General features: G+C 40.1%; 1 protein-coding gene across 9 annotated transcripts in view; it reads left to right on the plus strand.

Moving 5' to 3' along the window:
• The window catches only part of INTS10 (integrator complex subunit 10), a 36415-nt gene that overhangs the window by 4445 nt on the left and 9523 nt on the right, over positions 1–22447 (plus strand). For all 9 annotated transcript variants that reach the window (XM_087856345.1, XM_087856341.1, XM_087856346.1 and 6 more), the window contains 9 exons: positions 543–624; positions 1123–1263; positions 1932–2103; positions 2514–2683; positions 3623–3756; positions 8241–8394; positions 9715–9797; positions 10820–10972; positions 13714–13822. In XM_087856345.1, coding sequence (XP_087712471.1) covers positions 543–624; positions 1123–1263; positions 1932–2103; positions 2514–2683; positions 3623–3756; positions 8241–8394; positions 9715–9797; positions 10820–10972; positions 13714–13822 — 1198 coding nt within the window. The remainder of the gene's footprint in view (positions 1–542; positions 625–1122; positions 1264–1931; positions 2104–2513; positions 2684–3622; positions 3757–8240; positions 8395–9714; positions 9798–10819; positions 10973–13713; positions 13823–22447) is intronic.

Consider the following 22447-nt stretch of genomic DNA (forward strand, 5'->3'; position numbering starts at 1 on the left):
ATAATGCAGATGTCTGGGTGGATTTTGATAAGCCTGCTTTCTACTCTGCTAGGGAATACATGGTAGAAAGTAATGGAAAGGTGCCCTTAAAAGTCAAACAGTTGCATCCAGCCTAGCCCAGGCTGAATGACTGGCTACTCCTGACAACACTTGAAAGTGGTAAGGTTTGTTGACATAATACATCTCGATGTAGAGAATACAGTTAGTTTCTACATTTTCTAGAAAATTTCTACATCTCCTTTATCATTCTAACTAGTTCCAGTGCTTCCTTCAAGTTTCTGTAGACATCTTATTAGCATTTTAATTTTGCTAGTTCAGAGGAGAATGACCAAGACAAAATAGTCAGTGGTCAGGTGAATTTGGGGTTTCCTTCTGGGCTGTGTTGCTGATGTACTTTGTTTTCTAGTCTTTAAAATGAGAATATTTGTTTCTTGGGGAAGTTTGCTTATACAAACTGGTAAATTAAAAAAAATATTTCTTTATGTAAATCTGACGTTTTAAACTGTAATACATTTAAATGATTTAACTGTATTTTGAAACAGGTCGGCCTTGGGGAAGCATTATTAGAGGCTGAAACTATTGAAGAACAAGAATCTCCTGTTAACTGCTTTAGAAAATTATTTGGTAAGAAAAATTGTATTTTGTATTAATTCCTTATGTAAGTAGAATATGCTGGAGTAAGTATCATTTCAGGGATAAGGTCATTTCTGGAAAGCAAAGGAACTTTTCATGGTGTGAAATTTAAATCCTTGTTTATTTTTTTAGTCCAGAAAGCATTTAAGCAACTCCTATATTTTTATTACGTAATATTCGATACCTCCTAAAGAATATGTGTAATATGTTCAAGTATGAGGCATAATAATAAATATCTGAATTGTCACCCAGTGTAAGAACTAGATCCTTACCCATAATGTAAAATTTGCTTGTGTATTTCCTTGCTCACTCCATCCACTAGTGTCCCTCTGCACTGCAGTTTTTAAATAAATGTGCCATAAAGGGTTTTTTCCCCTATATATTTTGGATTCTACATTAAGTGAACTCTAAAATAATATTTTGTTCCTATCAGAATTGTAGGGTAAAAAGACAACTTAATTGTTTTTTCTTATTTTTCCTTTTCAACAGTCTGTGATGTCCTTCCTCTAATAATTAACAACCATGATGTCCGATTGCCTGCCAATTTATTATATAAGTACTTAAACAAAGCAGCTGAATTTTATATCAATTACGTCACTAGGTCTACTCAAATAGAGAGTCAACATCAAGGTAAGTGATGCTTCAATTTTATTTATACAGAGTTTGGTAAATTGCAAACTCAGAAATCCCTCATCATTCTGATTATTCTTTGGATGCATACCAGTTTGATAGTGTTCTAAAAGATGATTCCTGGAAAAAATACTACAGGTAAGAAATGAGACTTTCCTGGGGGCGCCTGGGTGGCGCAGTCGTTAAGCGTCTGCCTTTGGCTCAGGGCATGATCCCGGCGTTCTGGGATCGAGCCCCACATCAGGCTCCTCCGCTAGGAGCCTGCTTCTTCCTCTCCCACTCCCCCTACTTGTGTTCCCTCTCTCGCTGGCTGTCTCTATCTCTGTCGAATAAATAAATAAAATCTTAAAAAAAAAAAAGAAATGAGACTTTTCCGGAACCAGTTTTACCCTTTGATTGAAACAGTCAACCTGCTGAACCATAATGTTAGTGTCCTGAGCTTCATACACATACCACAGCTCAAAGGTCATTTCTTGCTTATACCAGTGGCCAGTTGTGGGTCCTTCCCACATAATGTGTTGGCATGTTGTGGGTCCAACACATAATGTGTTGGAATTGTGTGTTCTTGCCTTTTGAATAGGGATTCAGACTGTGTCTTTCTCTGTCAAGTGCTACCTACATAGTAAGTCATAAGATTAATTGTAGGCTTCTTTTTTCTCATTTCCCAGGTGCCCAAGAAGCATCTGATTTAATGTCACCTAGCAAACGGAGCTCTCAGAAGTACATAATAGAAGGGCTGACTGAAAAATCATCCCAGATTGTGGACCCTTGGGAGAGGTTGTTTAAGATTTTAAATGTGGTTGGAATGAGATGCGAATGGCAGATGGATAAAGGAAGACGGTAAGAAATTGTTCATTTCTAGAATTGCTTAGCAAGCCTTCTGATACCGTAATCTCAGGATCTTTAAAAACCAAAACACTTTCTTAAAAAGCATATAATGTGTATGCTTTGGGCAACTTGGCATTTATGCAAAAGAGGGTGGTTTTTAACTTTATTAAAAGATTCCCGGTGGGAGTATGAACTTGTAAGAGGCTGTTGAGCTTGAAGTACTCCTTAGCATTCAGAGGAACGAGTAGCTTCTTTGTCATTATGTGTCCTGAAATCGTGGTCTGATCACTGCTCTAGTTCAGAATCACATATGCCTCCAGCTGCATTTGATAAATGTCGTGCTTCTGTTGGGGCTTTTCTCTAGACCTTTAGCTGACAAGCCCAGAGTAATTAACTAATTTTTATCATCCTTCATCTTTCAGAAGCTATGGTGATATTTTGCATAGAATGAAGGATCTCTGCAGATACATGAACAACTTTGATAATGAAGCTCATGCAAAATATAAGAACCAAGTGGTTTATTCCACCATGTTGGTCTTCTTTAAGAATGCGTTCCAGTACGTCAACAGCATACAACCATCTCTATTCCAAGGTTGGTTAAAGAATGTTAGAGTCTCCCAAAATACTGGCTTCAGCTGGGATGATGAAGAAGATGAAAATGTTTACCTTAACATCGTTCTTGGATCCAAATAATTGTGGGGTGACACCAGTGCCTTTTTTTAAGTTGTTGGTAGTTTCTACATAAGTACATTTTCATTTAAAACTTCTATATCGGGGCACCTGGGTGGCTCAGTTGGTTAAGTGTCCGACTCTTGATCTCCGCCCAGGTCCTGATCTCACTCACGGTTGTGAGATCAAGCCCTGCGTTGGGCTCCACGTGGGCATGGAGTCCGCTTAATTGATTGATTAAATTTTTATATCAAGTGATGTAGTGGTACTGCAAAACTAAATACGGATATTCAGTGCCTCTATTTTGAAAAAGCAGCAGATGTAGCAAAGTACTGAAGTAGATTTCAAAGGCTTTGCAATAGACAAAGATTTTTTAAATAACATTTATGCATATAAATTCTAAAAAATGTGAAAAATAGAAAGGTGAAATCACCTACCCATCCAATATAATACAGCTCTCATATTTGTGTATTACCGTATAGTCTTTCATGTATTTAGATTTTGTTTGGAATTTGTAGCTATAAGGTATTACACATATAACTTCATAGTCTTGAGTTTTTGGCTAATTTTATGATTCACGATCACTATGAAAAATTTGTAGATACATAAGAACAAAGACAGAGAAGGAACGTTTGCTTGTGATCTGTCATTGAGCGAGAACCTTTATTAATAATCTGGTGTATATCTGTACAGTCTTTTTTCTATTCATGTACACTTGTTTGTCTACCAAACTGGGATCACACTGAACATACTCTTTAATGACCTGTATTTTCAAACAACAGCTGAGTAAACTTCCACCTGATACTAAGTTTTCTTTTCCTTGCCGCATTTTTAAGTGTTGGTGTTTTCCCCCCATCCATAGGTCCTAATGCCCCAAGCCAAGTTCCACTGGTTCTTCTTGAGGATGTATCAAATGTGTATGGTGATGTAGAAATTGATCGTAACAAACACATACATAAAAAGAGGAAACTAGCTGAGGGAAGAGAAAAAACCATGGTAATCCTTTCAGATATGATTATTACCGGATTATATGTTTGTGGTTTGCTGGGAATGAATGTAAAATACAGCTTTGGAGCTAAATTGATAAAGCTTAGGTCTTTTAATTATAATTACTGTGTAAATCGGTGGTTCTCAACTGGAGGTGATTTTGCCCCCCAGGGACATTTGGCAGTGGGTGGGGAGGAGTTGCTATGCGTATCTCCCATGTAGAGGCCAGCGTGCTGCAGATGGTGCTACAGTGCACGGGACAGCCCCACACGAAGAGTTGTTCTGATGTTGAGAAACCCTGGTGTAAGTTAGTTCTATCTGTCAGGACTGAATGGCATCAATTAAAGGTAAAAAAGCCAAGTGAACTACATTGAGCAGCTAGACAGGGTGCTGTGCTAAGTCCTGGCCTCAAAATGGAAAGGGCCGAGGTGTTCCGGCTAGGAAGTCATTAGAAGCCAAGGGGAGATGTTCAGAAGGTTTCATAAAGGAGGTCAGCATTTGAGATCAGCCTTGAAGGATGTAGAGGGTTTCGTCTTTGGAATTGGAGGGTGGATTTTGTGAAGAGAAGACAGTTTGCACGAAGATGCAGGAGGCCAGAGAATATGAAGAACCATTGGTCTTCTGATGGGGCCAGGCAGCAGGCCTGGGCAGAACAGTGATTTCTAAACTTATTTCAAAGCAGAGGAATCCTTTCAGTGAAAGCTTTAGTGGAGGCCCAGTGTGTAACAGCATGACCATGGAGGTGCTCCAGGTCAGGAGTCAGCAGACTTTTTCTGTGAAGGGCCAGGTGATAAATGATGTAGGCTTTACAGGCCCAACAGTCTCTGTTGCAGCTACTCGGTTCTGCTGTTAAAGTACAAAAAATAGCCATACGCAATAGTAAAGAAATGGGGCGGATGTGTTCCAATAAAACTTTATTTATAAAAACAGGATCTGGTCTGCAGGTCATAGTTTGCTAACCTCTGCTCCAGGTAAAATACTTCAGGGGAGCCTAGCGTCTCACCCACTTTCTGTCCCCTCTCCTCCTGTCAGTCCCCTTACCACTCCTTCAGCCCCTGAGTAGCATTCACTAGACCCGGGCATGAGGAGAGATTAGTTGAATCTGATGTCTTTGTAAACTGCACGGTATAATATAGAATGGAGCAGGGAAGACGAAACCTTTCTGAAGGCTTCTGAGGTTGTTAAACCTTCTGATAAACTCCTTTGTTTCCTCCCACAGAAAAACGCACACATGCACAATTTCGCAAATAATTTCTGAGGTTGAAAGTTGCTTTCAGCCAGAACCCCAGGTTGAGAACTCTGCTAACCAGGCTTTCCCAGATGCCCTCTGATTCATGTTTTAAAAAAACTACTAATGTGGCTGGGTAGCTACTCTCTCCTTCTTCCCTGACATTCCCAGGTGGGGTCACTCGTTAGCTGTCCCTTCTGGGTTCCATGAGTATGTGGTTTATCCAGGTACTTCACGTTAAGACCACAGACACTTCCTGCCATGTGGATAATAGGTCGTCGCCTAATACGGGTTTTAACTAAAAGCAGTGACGTGTCCCTTATAAATCAGTATAAATAACATGGTTCCATTGGTCTGTTTCTCTCCATCCCCACCACCTGCTCCCTGTCCAAGCCATCCCAGTCTTTCATACGTCATCAGGGGTGTCGTCTTGTCTCCCTGCTTGCACTCTTGCTCCCTACCATCTCTGCTTTATCCAGCAACTTTAGTGACGTTTTTAAGACCTGAATCAGACATCAGTCCCCTGCTTTACCACCTCTAGTGGCTTCCCTTCATGCCCAGAATAAAATCCAAGCTCTTCACCTTGGCTTCAGAGCCATTACCGAGCCAGCCTTTGTATGCCGCAGACGCTCGGGCCTCTCTGCACCTCCAGCGCTCTGAGCCCCTTTCTGCGCCTGGATCTCTAGCCCCAAGCTGTGCCCTAAGGTTGGCGTACGTCTCTCTGCCCATCCTGTGTCCTTGTCACTTAGCTGTCAGCCCAGACTTTTCTCCCTCTCAGACCTCTCGAAATGCCCATCCAGTTTTCCCTCTCTATTACTCTATTTTAATTCTGCAGAGCCCTTACTGCTGGCTGTTTTCTTGTTTCTTCATTTGCTGCTTTACTGTCTGTGTCTCCTGATTAGCTCTGTACGAGCTCCGTGGGGCCAAGGACCTTGTCTGTCTTGTACCCTGGACACCTGGACAGTGCCTGAGCCACAGCTGGTGAATGAGTGAATTCCCACTCTTCCCTCTCAGCCTTGGCGTCCGGGCCATGGCATAGCTGTTTAAACCCTCTGGCCCTCTGGTTCTTCCTGTTTCTCACCTCTCATGTGTCCTCTGGCAGGCCCTGCTGTCATACTCTGGCCCTCCAACCAACCTCGGTTTCCATCTGTTTCTGTTTTTACTCTACTAACTGATTTTTCCTGGTTTTCATTCTGTCCCACAGTCTGCCCCGACCTGTTGCAGGTCCAGCCGTGTCTGTTTAGCCATCACAGCAGAGGACATAAAGCTCAGCTTATAGATTCATCTTGTTTTACTCATAGTGTTTTGCTTCTTTTAATAACCAAACATCTAAAAATTGGGAGATTTCCCACAGCAGTGGAGTTGTTTGACTTCTTTAATAATTGGGATATTTGATTCGCTGGCCCCTGATGCTGGCCCACAGCTGGGGCCACATGGATGCTGCCCACGTCAGGCAGGTGTACGTTCTCCACCCAGCCTGATTCCCTGGCTCATGTGACGTGCCAGGTGGCTGGAGCTGAGGGACTGTCCCCTCCTGTGGGCAACGTTCCCCACCCGCACATACTTGTGTGTGTCCCTGTAGTCAGGCTTCTCGCTTACAGCAGCTGCCCAGAACTTCAGAGTGTACTTTTGCATTTCAAAATCGATTTCTTTAAATTTTAGAAACTGTTTGGAAGCTATTCTTACCATGTCTGAGGTCCCTTCCATAAACTCCCAATCCTGTTTTGAGGCAGGATTTTCTATAAAGTTGCAACAGTGAATACCCCATTCATGTTAGTATATCCTATTAGATTGGCACCGTGTGGCAAGGAACTGGACCCTGATGAAGTAGGATACCTAACAGGTTTTGATTGTAAAAGGGAGCTGGGTGTGTGTCGTTACTGAGGGAAGATAAGAATATGGCAGCTAAGTGGGCAGGGAGGGTCCCCAAGCATCAAGGACAAGCAGGAGAATACCAGGCTCTGAAAGTGGGGGGAGAAAGGTGGGTAGTGGGAGGGAGGTGCTTATTTTTTCTGAGATCAGCTTGAGGAATGGAGCTTTTACCTGAAATATTGGTACATATTTTTAAATGCGCATAGTGGCGTGAAAATCTGCAGGGAGAATTTAATTTGGGTCATTAAGTTAGTAAAATAACCTAGGTAGAATAAAGGCGTCCAGAAATTCTCAGCAAAATAAAACTGCGTGGAGCTGGTTTACCTTTACCATTTTTTGGCAGCGTGTCTGACCGTGCTCACTGTCACTTATACAGGTGCATTTCTCTGAGACCGCTCTTTGGCTTTGCATTTCTTGAGATGAAGAGCAAGAAAAGTAGGGCTCTTTATTGGAAAATACAGAGGCATTAATAGATAAGTGCAGGCAAATGTAATTTCTGGTCGACACCTTGCATTAGGCGAGCAGAACTAGAGAGGGCTGGCTGTGGGAGAGGGTATGTAGACGGAACAAAAGATTAGGAAGAGTCATTCCTCTGAGTCTTAGGGCGTTTGGGCTTTAATTTTATTCTACACGATAAACTCATTTGGAAGCAAATTAAATGGTTTCACATATTGAAAAAAGAATTAACTATAAAACATATGCCACATAAGCTGTATCTCTGAATTTAAAAATCTAATTTGGGGCTTTTATAACATTGATATGTTTTTAAACTACTGGAAGTTTTAACTCGATAGCTTTACTTAGAAGCCAGCATAAGCTTAGAGTTTATCGTCAGAACATAAGCTTAGTTTTTAAGGCAAAAATTGAATATGTGAGAGTGAAAAGATGCAAAATTTATATATTAATTTTTAAGGCCAAATTGTGAAGTTCAAAATATTATCCTCATGATAGTATCCTTTGAAATAAAATCCGTACGGTAATCAGAATTGGCGGTAATAAACATAACAACGTCTGAGTACAGTTGACCCTTGAACAACATGGGGGTAAGGGGCACCAAGCCCCACCTGCCCTACAGTCATAAATCTGTGTATAATTTTTGATTCCCCTAAAACTTAACTAATAGCTACTGTTGACCAGAAGCCTTACCAATAACATAAATAGTTGATTGTCTTATATTTGGTATGTTCTGTGTGTTATATACTGTATTCTTGAAACACAGTAAACTGGAGGAAAAAAATGTTAGTAAGAAAATCATAAGGAAGAGAAGTACATTTACAGTGCTGGACTGTATAAAATCCGTGTGTCAGCGGATCTGTGTAGTTCAAACCTGTGTTGTTGAAGGGTCACCTGTATAAGTTATAAGCTAATCACCTTCTTCACCTTCTCTAAGCAGAGTTCAGACGATGAAGACTGTTCAGCAAAAGGAAGGAACCGTCACATCGTGGTCAATAAAGCAGAGCTTGCTAACTCCGTTGAAGTGCTCGAGAGCTTTAAACTAGCCAGGGAGAGCTGGGAGCTGCTTTACTCCCTAGAATTCCTGGACAAGGGTAAGAACATGCTTGTCGTATTAGTGCTGTTTAACGTGTTATATAAAATCAGTGTGCTTAAAATAGTGTTCTACTTGGAACAGCAAGACACTGAGAGCTAAATTGCTTACAGCAGTTCACACGGTTTATAGGATTCTTTTTTGAGCAGGACATCTAATCAGTTATTAATTAATATTCAAATTATCAAAAACTATTCAAATCATTTACATCTTAGCTTCTACTCTGAGTGTTTATTATAATTAGGATTGGGGTGGAGTTTGAGGGAGAGTTTTTGGTCTTTTAACATTGCATTGCTGGTCTCTTTTCTCTTTTTTCTTGCTGGGTTTGTTTAGTGTTTTTATTTGTTCTGTCCCACTGCCTTCTATCTTCCTTAGGTCACATGTAGCTAAGCATACAAAAGGTTTCTATCTGCATTAATTCCATTGCCTGAAAAACTCACCCTACAGAAAGCCTGTTTTCTTTTGAAAATAGACCTAAAACTATGGGGAGGTTTACAACTATTAAGTATTTCAACATTACTTAGAGATCACTAGCGGTGGGGGTGGGGGGATGGGGTAACTGGGGGATGGACATTGGGGAGGGTGTGTGTTGTAATGAGCACTGGGTATTATGTAAGGCTGATGAATCACAGACGTGTACCCCTGAAACAAATAATTTAAAAAAGAAGAAGAAGAAAAAGAAGAAAGAAAGAAATCACTGGCGCATTGCTAACACGTGGATTTTACTATACTTTGGAATCAACAGTATATTTTTACTTTCCTTCTGGCCAGTGGACCTTCGTCCCTTGGCCTGCTTCCGTCCCGTGCCTGTACAGAACCCTTGGTCAGCTGCGTCCTGTCATTTTTTCTAGGTAGATAGAGCGTCACTCCGTCTCTCCTGGTCACATCTAGAGTTGTAAACATGTATGTGACCTTTGGGGGGGTAGTTTTCCTTTAGCTATAACTTGACTTTAAAAAATGAGTCAAACGGTTAGTGTTGTATCTTTGTTTTCTGAGCTAGCTGAAAACAATACCTTTTCTGAGGAGAGCCAAGTAATTGACAAGGTAAGTGAGGTAATATACGAAAAACACTTTGAACAGCTCTTGGGACATGGTGTGTGCTTAGTAAATGTTGGGGCCTAATAAAAATACCGCTTGTGGATTACTGATAAGTATTATATTCTAACTTTACTATGTAATTGAATTCTAGACCATTGTTTTAGAAATCAAAGTCCACAGTTACCGTCCCTTTTTTGAAAGTTCGTCTCTGTTTTGCTGGGTTTGTTTTGTTTTCTGCTTCTGTATTAACATGTTTTCGGTCAATTTGCTTTTGAATTCTCAGAATTTACAAGAATTTGTTTGGCATGGAAGACAGATACTTGGCTTTGGTTGAGAATCTTCCTCACTGATATGATCATCTATCAGGTAGAGTGATGTGTATTTTAAGTTCCCGTGTCTGTCTAGGATGATGATGGTGGTGAGCCAGCCATAGCGTGCAAGATGTGTGGGTTCCTTCTGTAGGCCAGTCGTGCTCCGAAGACAGCTTCTGGCCTCAGTGGCAGAGGGATTATGGTCCACTTTCATCTCCAAAAAACTCCAGAATGACAAGGCCACGTCTTCTGTGTTACTTTTGCACACCCCTCTGTAAAAGCAAGATTTTTACTTTGCAATAAAAGATGGGTATTTCTCGCCCCTCGACTCTCCTGGAGTCCTTCCGCCCTGCTCTGCCGTCTTGAGCTACTTAGGCCCGGAATGGAGAGAGCTGATAATTCCCTAAGAACACGCAGAGCTTCCGACCTCTGTTGTCGAAACACACAGGCTGCTTCTTCCATCCTACATAAAGGAGAAATGGTATCAGTTGTAAAATGTTTATAAGCAGTGGTATATCCAAAATGTATTTTATCCAAAAGCTTGTGTTATTTTATTTAATCTTAAGACTTAAGACCCAGGGCACCTGGCTGGCTCCGTAGAGCATGTGACTCTTCATCTCAGGGTCGTGAGTTCAAGCCCCATGTTGGGCGTAGAGATAACTGAAAAATAAATAAATAACTTCAAAAAAAAAAAAAAAAAAGGAATTAAGACCAGAAAGAAAAATCTTTGTATGTATAAAGTACCTCCATAAAGAACCCTCCATCTAGCTTTAAATAAGTTGGTTTCGTTATTGCTAAGTCTCCTTTTTCCTCCTCAGATGATCAGACAGAGCTACCTTATCTGTAGTTGCTTAATGAACCCTGGAGATTTTTATGTATTTATTTATTTGAGAGAGAGTCTTAAGCAGACTCCGCGCTGAACACAGAGCCCAACACAGAGCTGGATCTCACGACCCTGAGATCACGACCTGAGCCAACATCGAGACTCAGACGCTTAACCAACTGTGGCACCCCAACTCTGGAAATTCTTTTTAAACGTCAATGTTTCTCACCTCCTTGCTGTTATGTCTTTCTTAGGGTCAATATAAAAAAGCGATAGCCAGCCTGCATCATCTAGCCGCTCTCCAGGGATCACTTCCTCAGCCACAGATCACAGGACAAGGGACCCTGGAGCATCAGAGGGCACTCATCCAACTAGCGACCTGCCACTTTGCCCTAGGGGAGTACAGAGTGAGTAGTGTGCGCCTTGCACGGGACCCTCAGATGCACTCAGCGGGGCTGGGGCTTCCTCTTTCCCTAGAGTGGCCTTTAATTCAGGGCATGTTTATTTGAAATAGGGTTTTTCTGCCTAGATTTTATCACCGAATCTGCTGGTAAAAATCTTGATAAATTTGTTTCACTTAGTTTTCTCTTTAGTTATAGCTTGCCTGAAATCAGGCTTCGGTACTTCCCAGATTTCCCGTTCGTACCTTTTTCCATTTTGTTGGAGGATGGTTTCTTTTTTTCTCTACTTACCTGGAATCACTTTAGAGCACAATCAGTCCTATTGTACTTGGACAGAAGAGGGAGGCATTTACTAAGTAGGAAATGGAGGATTTCCATTAGCTTATCGGAGCCTCAAATTCTGTTTTTACATGATAATGACACCTCATGGCTGTGATTGTGAGCCCCTCCTACCACAGGGTGGAGACCCTGTGCTTTACCTTAGAATCTCTCACAGCACCTACCACAGTGGGCTGCACAGCTTTGATACTTAATACATGTTTGAATTCAATTAAAATGATTAAGCACATTCTTTATTCTTTATACTGTATAAATTCAGGGCCACAACTTAACACACAAACTCTGATTTCTTCTCATCTTTCTATATGTGAAGTTGATTACTTGGTGATTAGTAACCCTGAATAAAGTTTCTAAACTTGAACTTTGAAATGTGATTTCTAATTTGCCATGATGATATTTAGGAGCATGTAAAGTATGTGCATTAAAAATTGAAAATACTTTTCTGCCATCATTTATGTAATTATCAGGTACCTAATTCCAAGTCTCAGTGAATTCCTCCTGAGAACTTGAACGAGAGCAAATATTTACCCACGCAGATATCCATATATCATGTACAATTAGAGAGTTATACAAGGCACTGCTGTTCAGCATTGTATTAGGGAATATAAAATAAACAGATTTAATTAAGCTGGGCAAACTCATTCTCTTTGAGGGCTTCTGTCAAAGCCGATCGCGGTGAGGCCTGCACCCTTAGTTGCTAACATAACCTGCTTCCTGAATCAGCTGCCTTCAGCTGTCTGTCTTCACCTCAGACCCAGCGTGTCCAGGTGTGAGTTTCCTTCCTTCTCTGGCCCTTAGATGTAAAACTCTCAAGTCACGGTTGACTCTTACTCTGGCTAATCATTTTGATTGTTCCAGTATGAAGCTAATATCTTTGGTGTGGTGCCTTTTATTTCTTTTGCACCACTCTAATCCATGGCTCTGAACTGAGTTTTTTGCCAGTCATCTTTTTCCATCTCTAAGTTACGGTTATTGCTTTCTACGAGATTGCTGTCATCATTCCACTTAACTGAAATAGTGACTTCCTTGGTGCCCCAAATTGAACCATGTGCTGGGGGTGGAGATACAAGCAGGATGTGGGAATTGAGGGATCCCTGATTCAGGACATATAATTTGAGTTACAGAGAAAAGTGCAAGTATTTATAGAAGACAGTTAAAAATCCAGTACTAAGTGGTATGCCCTTGACATATGCACAGTAGGCATTCAGGGAAGGGTGTTTTCACCAGGGTCCATGTAGTCAGGGAAGGATTTACAGAAAAGATTGGCTGGAGGTGGGCATATGACTCCGGAGTACACATCATGGCCCCACTCCTTACTAGCTCTGTGACCTGGGGCAAGTTACCTCACCGAGCTGCCTCACTCCAGTGTTCAAGTTCTTAACGACCAGGCTGTCGAGCTCTTAAAGCTGGAGCTTCACAACCCCGTGGGCCTGGGTGGGTTCGGGATGACCCTCTGAGTTAGCTGTGGCTTGGGGCAGTTAGAACCCCCAGGTTAGTGCCACCACCTCTGAGCAGCCTTACAGAGATTCTCTGGATGCGCCAAGACATGAAAAAGAGTGGAAAGCATGGGTTTAACACTCCACTTCCTCATCTGTAAAATGGGGATAATAAGAAGGTTGTGCTGGACACGTAGAACGTGCTCCCAAATGGAATCTGGCTGTTACTAGAATTGAGCAGGTGGACCGTAGGTGAGGGCTCCCTCTCTGTGGATTGAGAGCGACCTGCTCGGTGTGGCACTTGAGGCTTCCTCAGCCACCAGCACTGCATCAGACCGGTTTTGTCTGTGTTATTTCTGAAACCATACCTTCTTTCCCCTCACCTAATCGCCTAAACACACCCAGCCCTTCCCCACATCTTTCTCTCCTCCTCCGAAAACCCTTTTTTCTCTTTTCCACATTCCAAATTCTTCCCCCCACTTTGAGGTTGAGATAAGGGTAACCTTCGTACCTGAACCCTTTCCAGCTCGTTTAGCCCATGTATATTTCTCCTTCATTTTAAATTATGCTTTATATCATACCATGTAGTTCACTATTCTGTGTCCCATTTTGTTCATTTTTCTATTCAGTGAGTTAGTAAACGTCTTTAAGATGGGCCTACTTCTTTTGGATGCCACTGTGCTGTTAAACACGTGGGTAGTTAATACTTGACTAATTTGTAATTTTTGTTCTTTTGTTTTACCAGCAAAGATGAGTTGTTATTCCCCCGAAGGTCTAGTACCACGATCCTCAGTTACTTTTTCTACATTTGCTGTTGAGCAAACAGTAATAATCTCGTAGAGTCCTGAGGTAGTGGTACAGACCTCCATGTGCACACGTTGCCCAGTCGTCTGCTACACATATGTTAGTGTTCTGTTGATTTGCTTTAAATGAGACTTTCAGGTTGGTGCCTTTTCATCTGATCTTCTTTAGATGACATGTGAAAAAGTCCTTGATTTGATGTGCTACATGGTACTCCCTATTCCAGATGGAGGCAAAACACAGGAAGAACCCTCAAAAATAAAGGCCAAATTTAGAAAAGGTACAGTGACAAGTTTTATTCATATTTCGTAAATACAGCTCTAGGACCCAAGGCCAGAAAATTCTTTATGATTCCTGATGAAATAATACTATGTGATCTGAGGGGTTTGACAAACTGTATAAAAAGTTAATCCCTTGCTACGCTTGTCCTTGGCACTGATTTCATAAGCAGCTGTAAATCTGTCTTTCTTCCAAAGTTCTCTTCACTTCCTGAGTTTGTTATCTCTGAAGAATATCCGTGAACTCCTTTTCCTATCTTTACCAATTCTCAGAAAACTTGCAGATGATTTGTTAAGAAGTGTGTCCTGGCATTTCCCTCTCAGGTTATTTTGAGCTTCACCTCAAGGAGCATATTGCTTAAAAAACTATATAAATTTAGTTGTAATGTTTATATAAGAAAGGAAGAAAGATACACTGTCAGGGTTCTAAGTTTCCACATTAGAAGTTAGAAAAAGATAAGCTAATGAACCCAAAGAAAGTAGAAGACAGGAAAATATAAGAGCAGAAATCAGTGCAATAGAAAATGAAATCGAGGAAATTAATAAAGCTAAAAGTTGTTTTTTTGAAAAAAATAAAATTGATAAACTCCTAACAAGATTGATCAGGAAGAAACTGAGCACAAGTTACCGATAGCAGGAATGAAAGAAGGAATGTCACTTCAGATCCTACTGAAATCAAAAGGACTTTAAGAGAATAAATTACTAATAACATTATGCCAATAAATTCAGCAATTTAGTTGAAATGGAAAAATTCCGTGAGAAACATAGCTTGCCAAAACTGACACAGAATGAAATAGAAAATATGAATGTTCCTACATCTATCAAAGAAATTAAATTGTTATCAAAAACTTTCCCGTAGAACTCCAGCTCGAAATGGCTTCACTGGTGAATTCTGTCAAGCACTTAGGAAGAAATAACACCAATCCTACGCATACTGTTTTAGAAACTAGAGAAAGAGAGAACACTTCCCAATTCAGTTTTTAAGGCCCAATATAACCCTAACGGCAAAACCAAATAAGAGCATTGCCAGAAAAGGACATTAAAGGCCAGATCCATCATAAACATAGATTCCAAAATCCTCAAAAAATCTTAGCAAATTGAATACAGCAGTATATAAGAAGAATAAAACATATGACCAAGTATACTGGGAATACAAAGGTGGTTTAACGTAGAAAAATCAATCACTGTGATATCACCACTTTAGCGTAGTAAAGGAGAAAAATCATATGATTCTCTTAGTTGATGCAGATAGGTTCCATTATGTTTGCATTCATCATTCATGATTTTTTTTAAATCTTAGCAAACTAGGAATAGTTATTCCTCAACATCATTCTTAACCATGAAATAGCAAATGCTTTCCCCAAGATCAGCAACAATACAAGAGTATTTGCTCTTACCACTTCAATTCAGCATACTGGAGTTTGTAACCAGCACAATAGGGAAGAAAAAGGAAGGCATAAAGGTTGAAAACAGCTGTCTTCATTTACAGATATGTGGCTACATTAGAAAAGCCTAAGGAAGCTCCAAATAGAGTAACATTAAAAACCATGAAATACTTAGGGACAACTTTATTGAAAAGTGTACAAAATCATGTTCATAGATTGGAAGACTCATATTTGTTAGGGTTCCAGTTCTCCCCAAATGTATCGGTAGACTCAGTGCAATCCCAATCAAAATCCCAGCAGACTTTTTTTGGGGGGGGGCGGGGGCGGTTAGTTTGATTCTAAAATCTATAGGGAAGTATAATCTAGAATAGCTGAAACAGTTTTGAAAAAGATAACAAAACTGGGCAACTTACCCTACCTGATAGCAAGACTTTTAATATAAAGCTACAGTTATCCAGACAGTATTGGCATAAGAGTGGAAAATCCAGAAAGAGACCCACACAAATATGGTCAGATGATTTTCAGTGACAGCACCAGACCAATTCTTTGGAGAAACAAAGGCCTTTTCAACCAATTGGTGCTGGAACAAAGGGCCTCTGCTGTAGAAAGAAAAAGGATCCTCAAGCTTTATGTCACCTTATTCACAAAGACTAATTTGAGGTGGAGGCAAGACTAAATGGAAAAGCTAAAATGATAGCATTTTTTAGAAGAAAAAGTATTGCTCTCCGTGCGGGGGTTCTGCAAGCAGCAAGCCCAGGGCGACCCTCCTCCCCCGGAGGATTGGCAGCAGTGCAAACCGCAGGAGCCTGCAGAGTTCGGTGCACACAGAAGTGCAGACTGCTTTCCCTGAGGGTTTACTGAAGAGAGAGGGGCCACAATCTTTCAGCTCCGGGGCTGGAGATCAGCCATTTTTATTTTGGGCCTCTAAAGTGGTGTAGAAAGCCTTGAGGGAACAAAAGCCACATAGAGCAACCCAAAGCAGCTTACATGGAGCCCTTCTGCTGGCAAGGGGCGGTGCAGCTCCGCCCAGGCAAAGACACCTGAGAATCAGGGCAGCAGGCCCCTCCCCCAGAAGACCAGCTGAAACATCAGGAGGATACCAAGTTTACAGAACACACAAAACTGCAAAACTCCAGTGCTAGGGAAAAATAGTATATAGAATTCGAGGTTTTTTTCTCATGACTTATTTTTCAGTTTAAAATTTTCCTTTTCTTTTTTTTTCTTTTCATCTAGTTTATTTGATTAACTCTTCTTTTAACTTTCATTTTTACATTTAAATTTTATAGATATATTCTTCATTTTTGGCTTCTTTTCACTGTATTCAATTTATATATATGTTTTGCTTTCTTTACAATTTTAGGATTTAGTGTCTTCTAACAAACAGACCAAAATACACCCAAGACCAAGTGATCACCCTGTTTTGTCCACCTGAGAGGTTATATTCTCTCCTTTTTCCCTTTTTTTTTTTCCTTTTTCTTTTTCTTTTTCTTTTTTGGTTTCTGACCTCTTCAGATTTGTCTAGTGTGTATTTCACTTCAGTCATGGTTGATATTTTTGATTTTGTTCTCTTGTTCATCCATTCTTCTCTGGGCAAAATGACTAGGAGGAGGAATTCACAACAAAAGAAAGAACCAGAGGGAATACTGTCTGCCACAGATCTAAACAATATGGATATATGTCAGAGATGGAATTCAGGATGATAATTATAAAGTTAATAGCTAGGCTTGAAAAAAGCATAAAAAACTCTAGAGAATCTCTTAGTGCAGAAATGAGATCCAATCAGGTTGAAATTAAAAATACTTTAACTTAGGAACAGTCTAAAATGGATGCTCTAACAGCTAGGGTAAATGAGGCAGAAGACAGAGTCAGTGACATAGAAGACAAGCTGATGGAAAGGAAGGAAACTGAGGAAAAGAGAGAAAAACAACCAGTGGACCATGGGGAGGATTTGAGAAATCAGTGATACCATAAAGCAAAACAATATTAGAATTATTGGGGTCCCAGAGGAAGAAGAAGGAGAGAGGGAGGGACAGAAGGTATATTTGAGCAAATCACAACTGAGAATGTCCCTAATCTGGAGAAGGAAACAGGTATTCAAATCCAAGAAGTAGAGAGAACCCCCCCACACACACACACACAAAATCAGTAAAAATAGATCAACACCCCAACATGTATTAGTGAAGCTTGCAAATTTCGGTGATAAAAAGAAAATCCTGAAAGCAGCTCGACACAAGAGGTCCTTAACCTACAGGGGTAGGAACATTGGACTGCCAGCAGACCTATCCATAGAGAGCTGACAGGCCTGAAAGGGCTGGCATGATACATTCAGGGTACTAAATGAGAAAAACGCACAGCCAAGAATACTTTATCCAGCAAGGCTGTCATTCAGACTGGAAAGAGGGATAAGGAGCTTCCAGGACAAACAGAAACTAAAAGAATTTGTGATCACTAAACCAGCCCTGCAAGAAGTATTTAAGGGAGTCCTGTAAGTGAAGAGAGAGCCCAAAAGTAACACAGACCAGAAAGAAACAGAGACAGTCTACAGAAAGGGACATTATAGGCAATACAGTGGCACTAAATTCATATCTTCAATAGTTACTCTAAATGTAAATGGCTAAATGCTCTAAACAAAAGATACCGTGTATCAGATTGAATTAAAAAAGCAAGACCCATCCATATGCTGTCTACAGGAGACTCATTTTAGACCTAAAGACACCTCCAGATTGACAGTGAGGGGATGGAGAACCATTTATCATGCTAATGGACATCAAAAGAAAGCTGGGATAGCATTCCTCATATTAGGCAAATTGGATTTTAAACCAAAGACTTACTAAGAGATGAAGAGGGACACTATATCACACTTAAATGGTCTATCCAACAAGAAGATCTAACAATTATAAATATTCTCCTACCTTGGAAGTAGTCAATTATATAAACTAATTAATAACCCAATTAAACACATTGATAATAACACAATATAGTAGGGGACTTCAACACCCCACTCCCAGCAATGGACACATCATCTAAACAGAAGATCAACAAGGAAACAAGGGCTCTGAATGATACACTGGACCAGATGGACTTCACAGATATATACAGAGCATTTCCTCCTAAAGCAAGAGAATACACATTCTTCTCGAGTGCACATGGAACATTCTCCAGAATAGATCACATACTGGGTCACAAATCAATCTCAACTGGTACCAAAAAATTGGGATTATTCCCTGTGTATTTTCAGACTGCAGTGCTTTGAAACTTGAACTCAATCACAAGAGGAAATTTGGAAAGAACACAAACACTTCGAGGTTAAAGGCACCCTCCTAAAGAATGAATGAGCCAACCAGGAAATTAAAGAAGAATTTTAAAAACTCATGGAAACAAATGAAAATGGAAACACAACTGTTGAAAACCTTTGGGACACAGCAAAGGTGGTCCTAAGAGGGAAGTACATAGCCATACATGCCTTTCTGAAAAAAGTAGAAAAGTCTCAAATACACAAGCTAACCTTACACCTAAAGGAGAAAAAACAATAAATAAAGCCTAAACCCAAGAGTAGAGGAGAAATAATAAAGATTAGAGCAGAAATCAATGAAATAGAAACCAAAAGAGTAGTAGAACAGATCAATGAAACTGAAACCAGAAGCTGGTTCTTAGGAGAATTACTAAGATAGATGAACCCCTAGCCAGATGTATCAAAAGAGAAAAGAGAAAGGACCCAAATTAATAAAATCATGAACGAAAAAGGAGAGATCACAAACAACACTAAGGAAATACAAACAATTTTAAGAACATATTATGAGCAACTATATGCCAGCAACTTAGGCAATCTGGAAGAAATGGATGCATTCCTGGAAACTTATATTCAGGAAGAAATAGAAAACCTGAACAGACCCATAACCAGCAAGGAAATTGAAGCAGTAATCAAAAATCTCCCAACAAATAAGAGTCCAGGGCCAGATGGCTTCCCAGAGAATTCTATGAAACATTTAAGGAAGAACTAATACCTATTCTTCTGAAGCTGTTTTAAAAAAAAACGTAAGGAAAACTTCTAAACTCGTTCTGAGGCCAGCATTACCTTGATCCCAAAATCAGACAAAGACCCTGCCAAAAAAGGAGAATTACAGACTAATTTCCCTGATGAACACGAATGCCAAAATTCTCACCAAGATACTAGCCAGTGGGATCCAACAGTACATAAAAAGCATTATTCACCAAGACCAAGTGGGATTTATTCCTGGGCTGCAAGGCTGGTTCAACATTTGCAAATCAACAACGTGATACATCACATTCATAAAAGGAAGGATAAGAACCATATGATCTCTCAATTGATGTGGAAAAAGCATTTAATAAAATACAGCATCCTTCTTGATTAAAACACTTCACAGTGTAGGGATAGAGGGACATACCTCAATATCACAAAAGCCAGTTACTAAAAGCCCACAGCGAATATCGTTCTCAACGGGGAAGAACTGAGAGCTTTTCCCCGAAGGCCAGGAACACAACAGGGATGCCCACTTTCACCACCGTTGTTCAACATAGTACTAGAAGTCCTAGCCTCAGCAATCGGACAACAAAAAGAAATAAAAGGCATTCAAAATGGCAAAGAAGAAGTCAAACTCTCTCTCTTCATAGATGACATGTTACTTCATGTGGAAAACCGAAAAGACTCCACCCCAAAATTGCTAGAACTCATAGGAATTCAGCAACGTGGCAGGATATAAAATCAATGCACAGAAATCAGTTGCATTTCTATACACTAACAATGAGACAGGAGACAGAGAAATTAAGGAATCAATCCCATTTACACTTTACCAAAAACCATAAGACACCTAGGAATAAACCTAACCAAAGAGATAAAGGATCTATACTCAGAAAACTATAGAACTCTCATGAAAGAAATTGAGGAAGACACAAAGAAATGGAAAAACATCCCATGCTCATGGATTGGAAGAATAAATATTGTTAAAATGTCTATGCTGCCCAGAGCAATCTGCACATTCAGTGCCATCCCTATCAAAATACTATCAACACTCTTCACAGAGCTGGAAGAACTAATCCTAAAATTTGTATGGAACTAGAAAAGACCCCAAATCACCAGGGGAATATTGAAAAAGAAAATCAAAGCTGGGGGCATCACAGTGCCTGACTTCAAGCTATATTACAAAGCTGTGATCATCAAGACAGCAGGGAATTGGCACAAAAACAGGCACAGATCAATGGAACAGAATAGACTCCAGAAATGGACCTTCAATTCTTTGGTTAACTAATCTTTGACAAAGCAGGAAAGAATATTCAGTGGAAAAAAGACAGTCTCTTCAACAAATCGTGCTGGGAAAATTGGACAGCCACAGGCAGAAGAATGAAACTGGACCATATCTTTACACCGTACACAAAGATAAACTCCAAATGGATGAAAGACCTAAATGTGAGACAGGAATCCGTCAAAATAGAGGGGAACACAGGCAGCAACCTCTGTGACCTTGGCTGCAACAACTTCTTGCTAGACACGTCTCCAGAGGCAAGGGAAACAAAAAACAAAAATGAACTATTGGGACTTCATCAATATAAAAAGCTTCTGCACAGCAAAGGAAACACTCAACAAAACTAAGAGGCAGCCCACAGAATGGAACAAGATATTTGCAAATGTCATATCAGATAAAGGCTAGTATCCAAGCTCTATAAAGAACTTACTAAATTCAATATCCAAAAAACAATCCAGTCAAGAAATGGGCAGAAGATGTGAACAGATATTTATCCAAAGAAGACCTACATATGGCCAACAGACACATGAAAAAATGGTCCACATTCCTTGGCATCAGGGAAATACAACTCAAAATTACAATGAGATCACCTCACACCTGTCAGAATGGCTAAAATTAACAAGACAAGAAACCACAAATGTTGGCAAGCATGGGGAGAAAGGGGATCCCTTTTACACTGTTGGTGGGAATGCAAGCCGGTGCAGCCATTCTGGAGAACAGTATGGAGGTTCCTCAAAAAGTTAAAAATAGAGCTGCCCTATGACCCAGCAATTGCACTACTAGGGATATACCCCAAAGATACAAATGTAGTGATCTGAAGGGGCACCTGCACCCCAATGTTTATAGCAGCAATGTCCACAATAGCCAGACTATGGAAAGAGCGGAGATGTCCACTGACAGATGAATGGATAAAGAAGATGTGGTCCATATATACAATGGAATACTACTCAGCCATCAGAGAGAATGAATCCCTTCCATTTATATTGACGTGGATGGAACTGGAGGGTATTATGCTAAGTGAAATCAGTCAGTCAGAGAAGACAATTATCATATGGTTTTGCTCATAAGTGGAATATAAGAAACAGAGCAGAGGATCATAGGGGAAGGGAGGGAAAACTGAATGGGAAGTCATCAGAGAGGGAGAAAAACCATGAGAGACTCTTAAGTATAGGAAACAAACTGGGGAGGGGGATGGGGTAATTAGGTGATGGGCATTAAGGAGGGCATGTGATGTGATGAGCACTGGGTGTTACACACAACTGTTATATTATTGAACACTACATCTGAAACTAATGATGTACTATGTGTTGGCTAGTTGAATTTAAATAAATATTATGTAACTGAAAAGTAAACAATATGGCATTATATATAATTTCAAAACATTTATTTTCATTTTTAAAAAAAGAAAAGGTCCTTGCAACTGGTAGGTAGATTTATTAGGACACTACAAATTTCCTAGAGGACAAAAGCATGATAGTCTTGATCATTACTGAAGCTGTTTAAGGTACATATGGTGTTAAAAAAAAAAAAAAATGTATAGCCCAGACCCCTTCAGAAAGTGTGTCTCTGAAACAGAAGCAGATCAGGTGGGTTAAGACTGGACCTAGCTGACTTCAAGACTTAGTTTTAAGCTATAGTAATAGAGATAGTGGAGTGTTGGCATAGAGGCTGACTGATGGAACAGAATAGAGAACTGAGAAACAATGGTATTACAATTCGGTGAGCAAAGAATGAATTTATCCAATAAGTGGTAGTGGGGCAGTCGATCCAAATGTAAAAACAACAAAAATGTGGTCCCTCCTTCACACTACACAAGAATTATTTAAATTTTAAGATTTAAAAATGAAAAGTAAAGATTTCAAGCTTTTAGAAGAAAATACAGAAAAGACTCTTTGGGCCTTCCAGGTAGAGAAGGATTTAGGCTACAAAAAGCACACAACAAAAAGGAAAAGATTAGTAAATTTAGTCCCATTAGAATTAA

Source organism: Ursus americanus, chromosome 27, assembly GCF_024610735.1.
Source record: "Ursus americanus isolate L20-20 chromosome 27, mUrsAme1.1.p, whole genome shotgun sequence".
NCBI lineage: Eukaryota > Metazoa > Chordata > Mammalia > Carnivora > Ursidae > Ursus > Ursus americanus.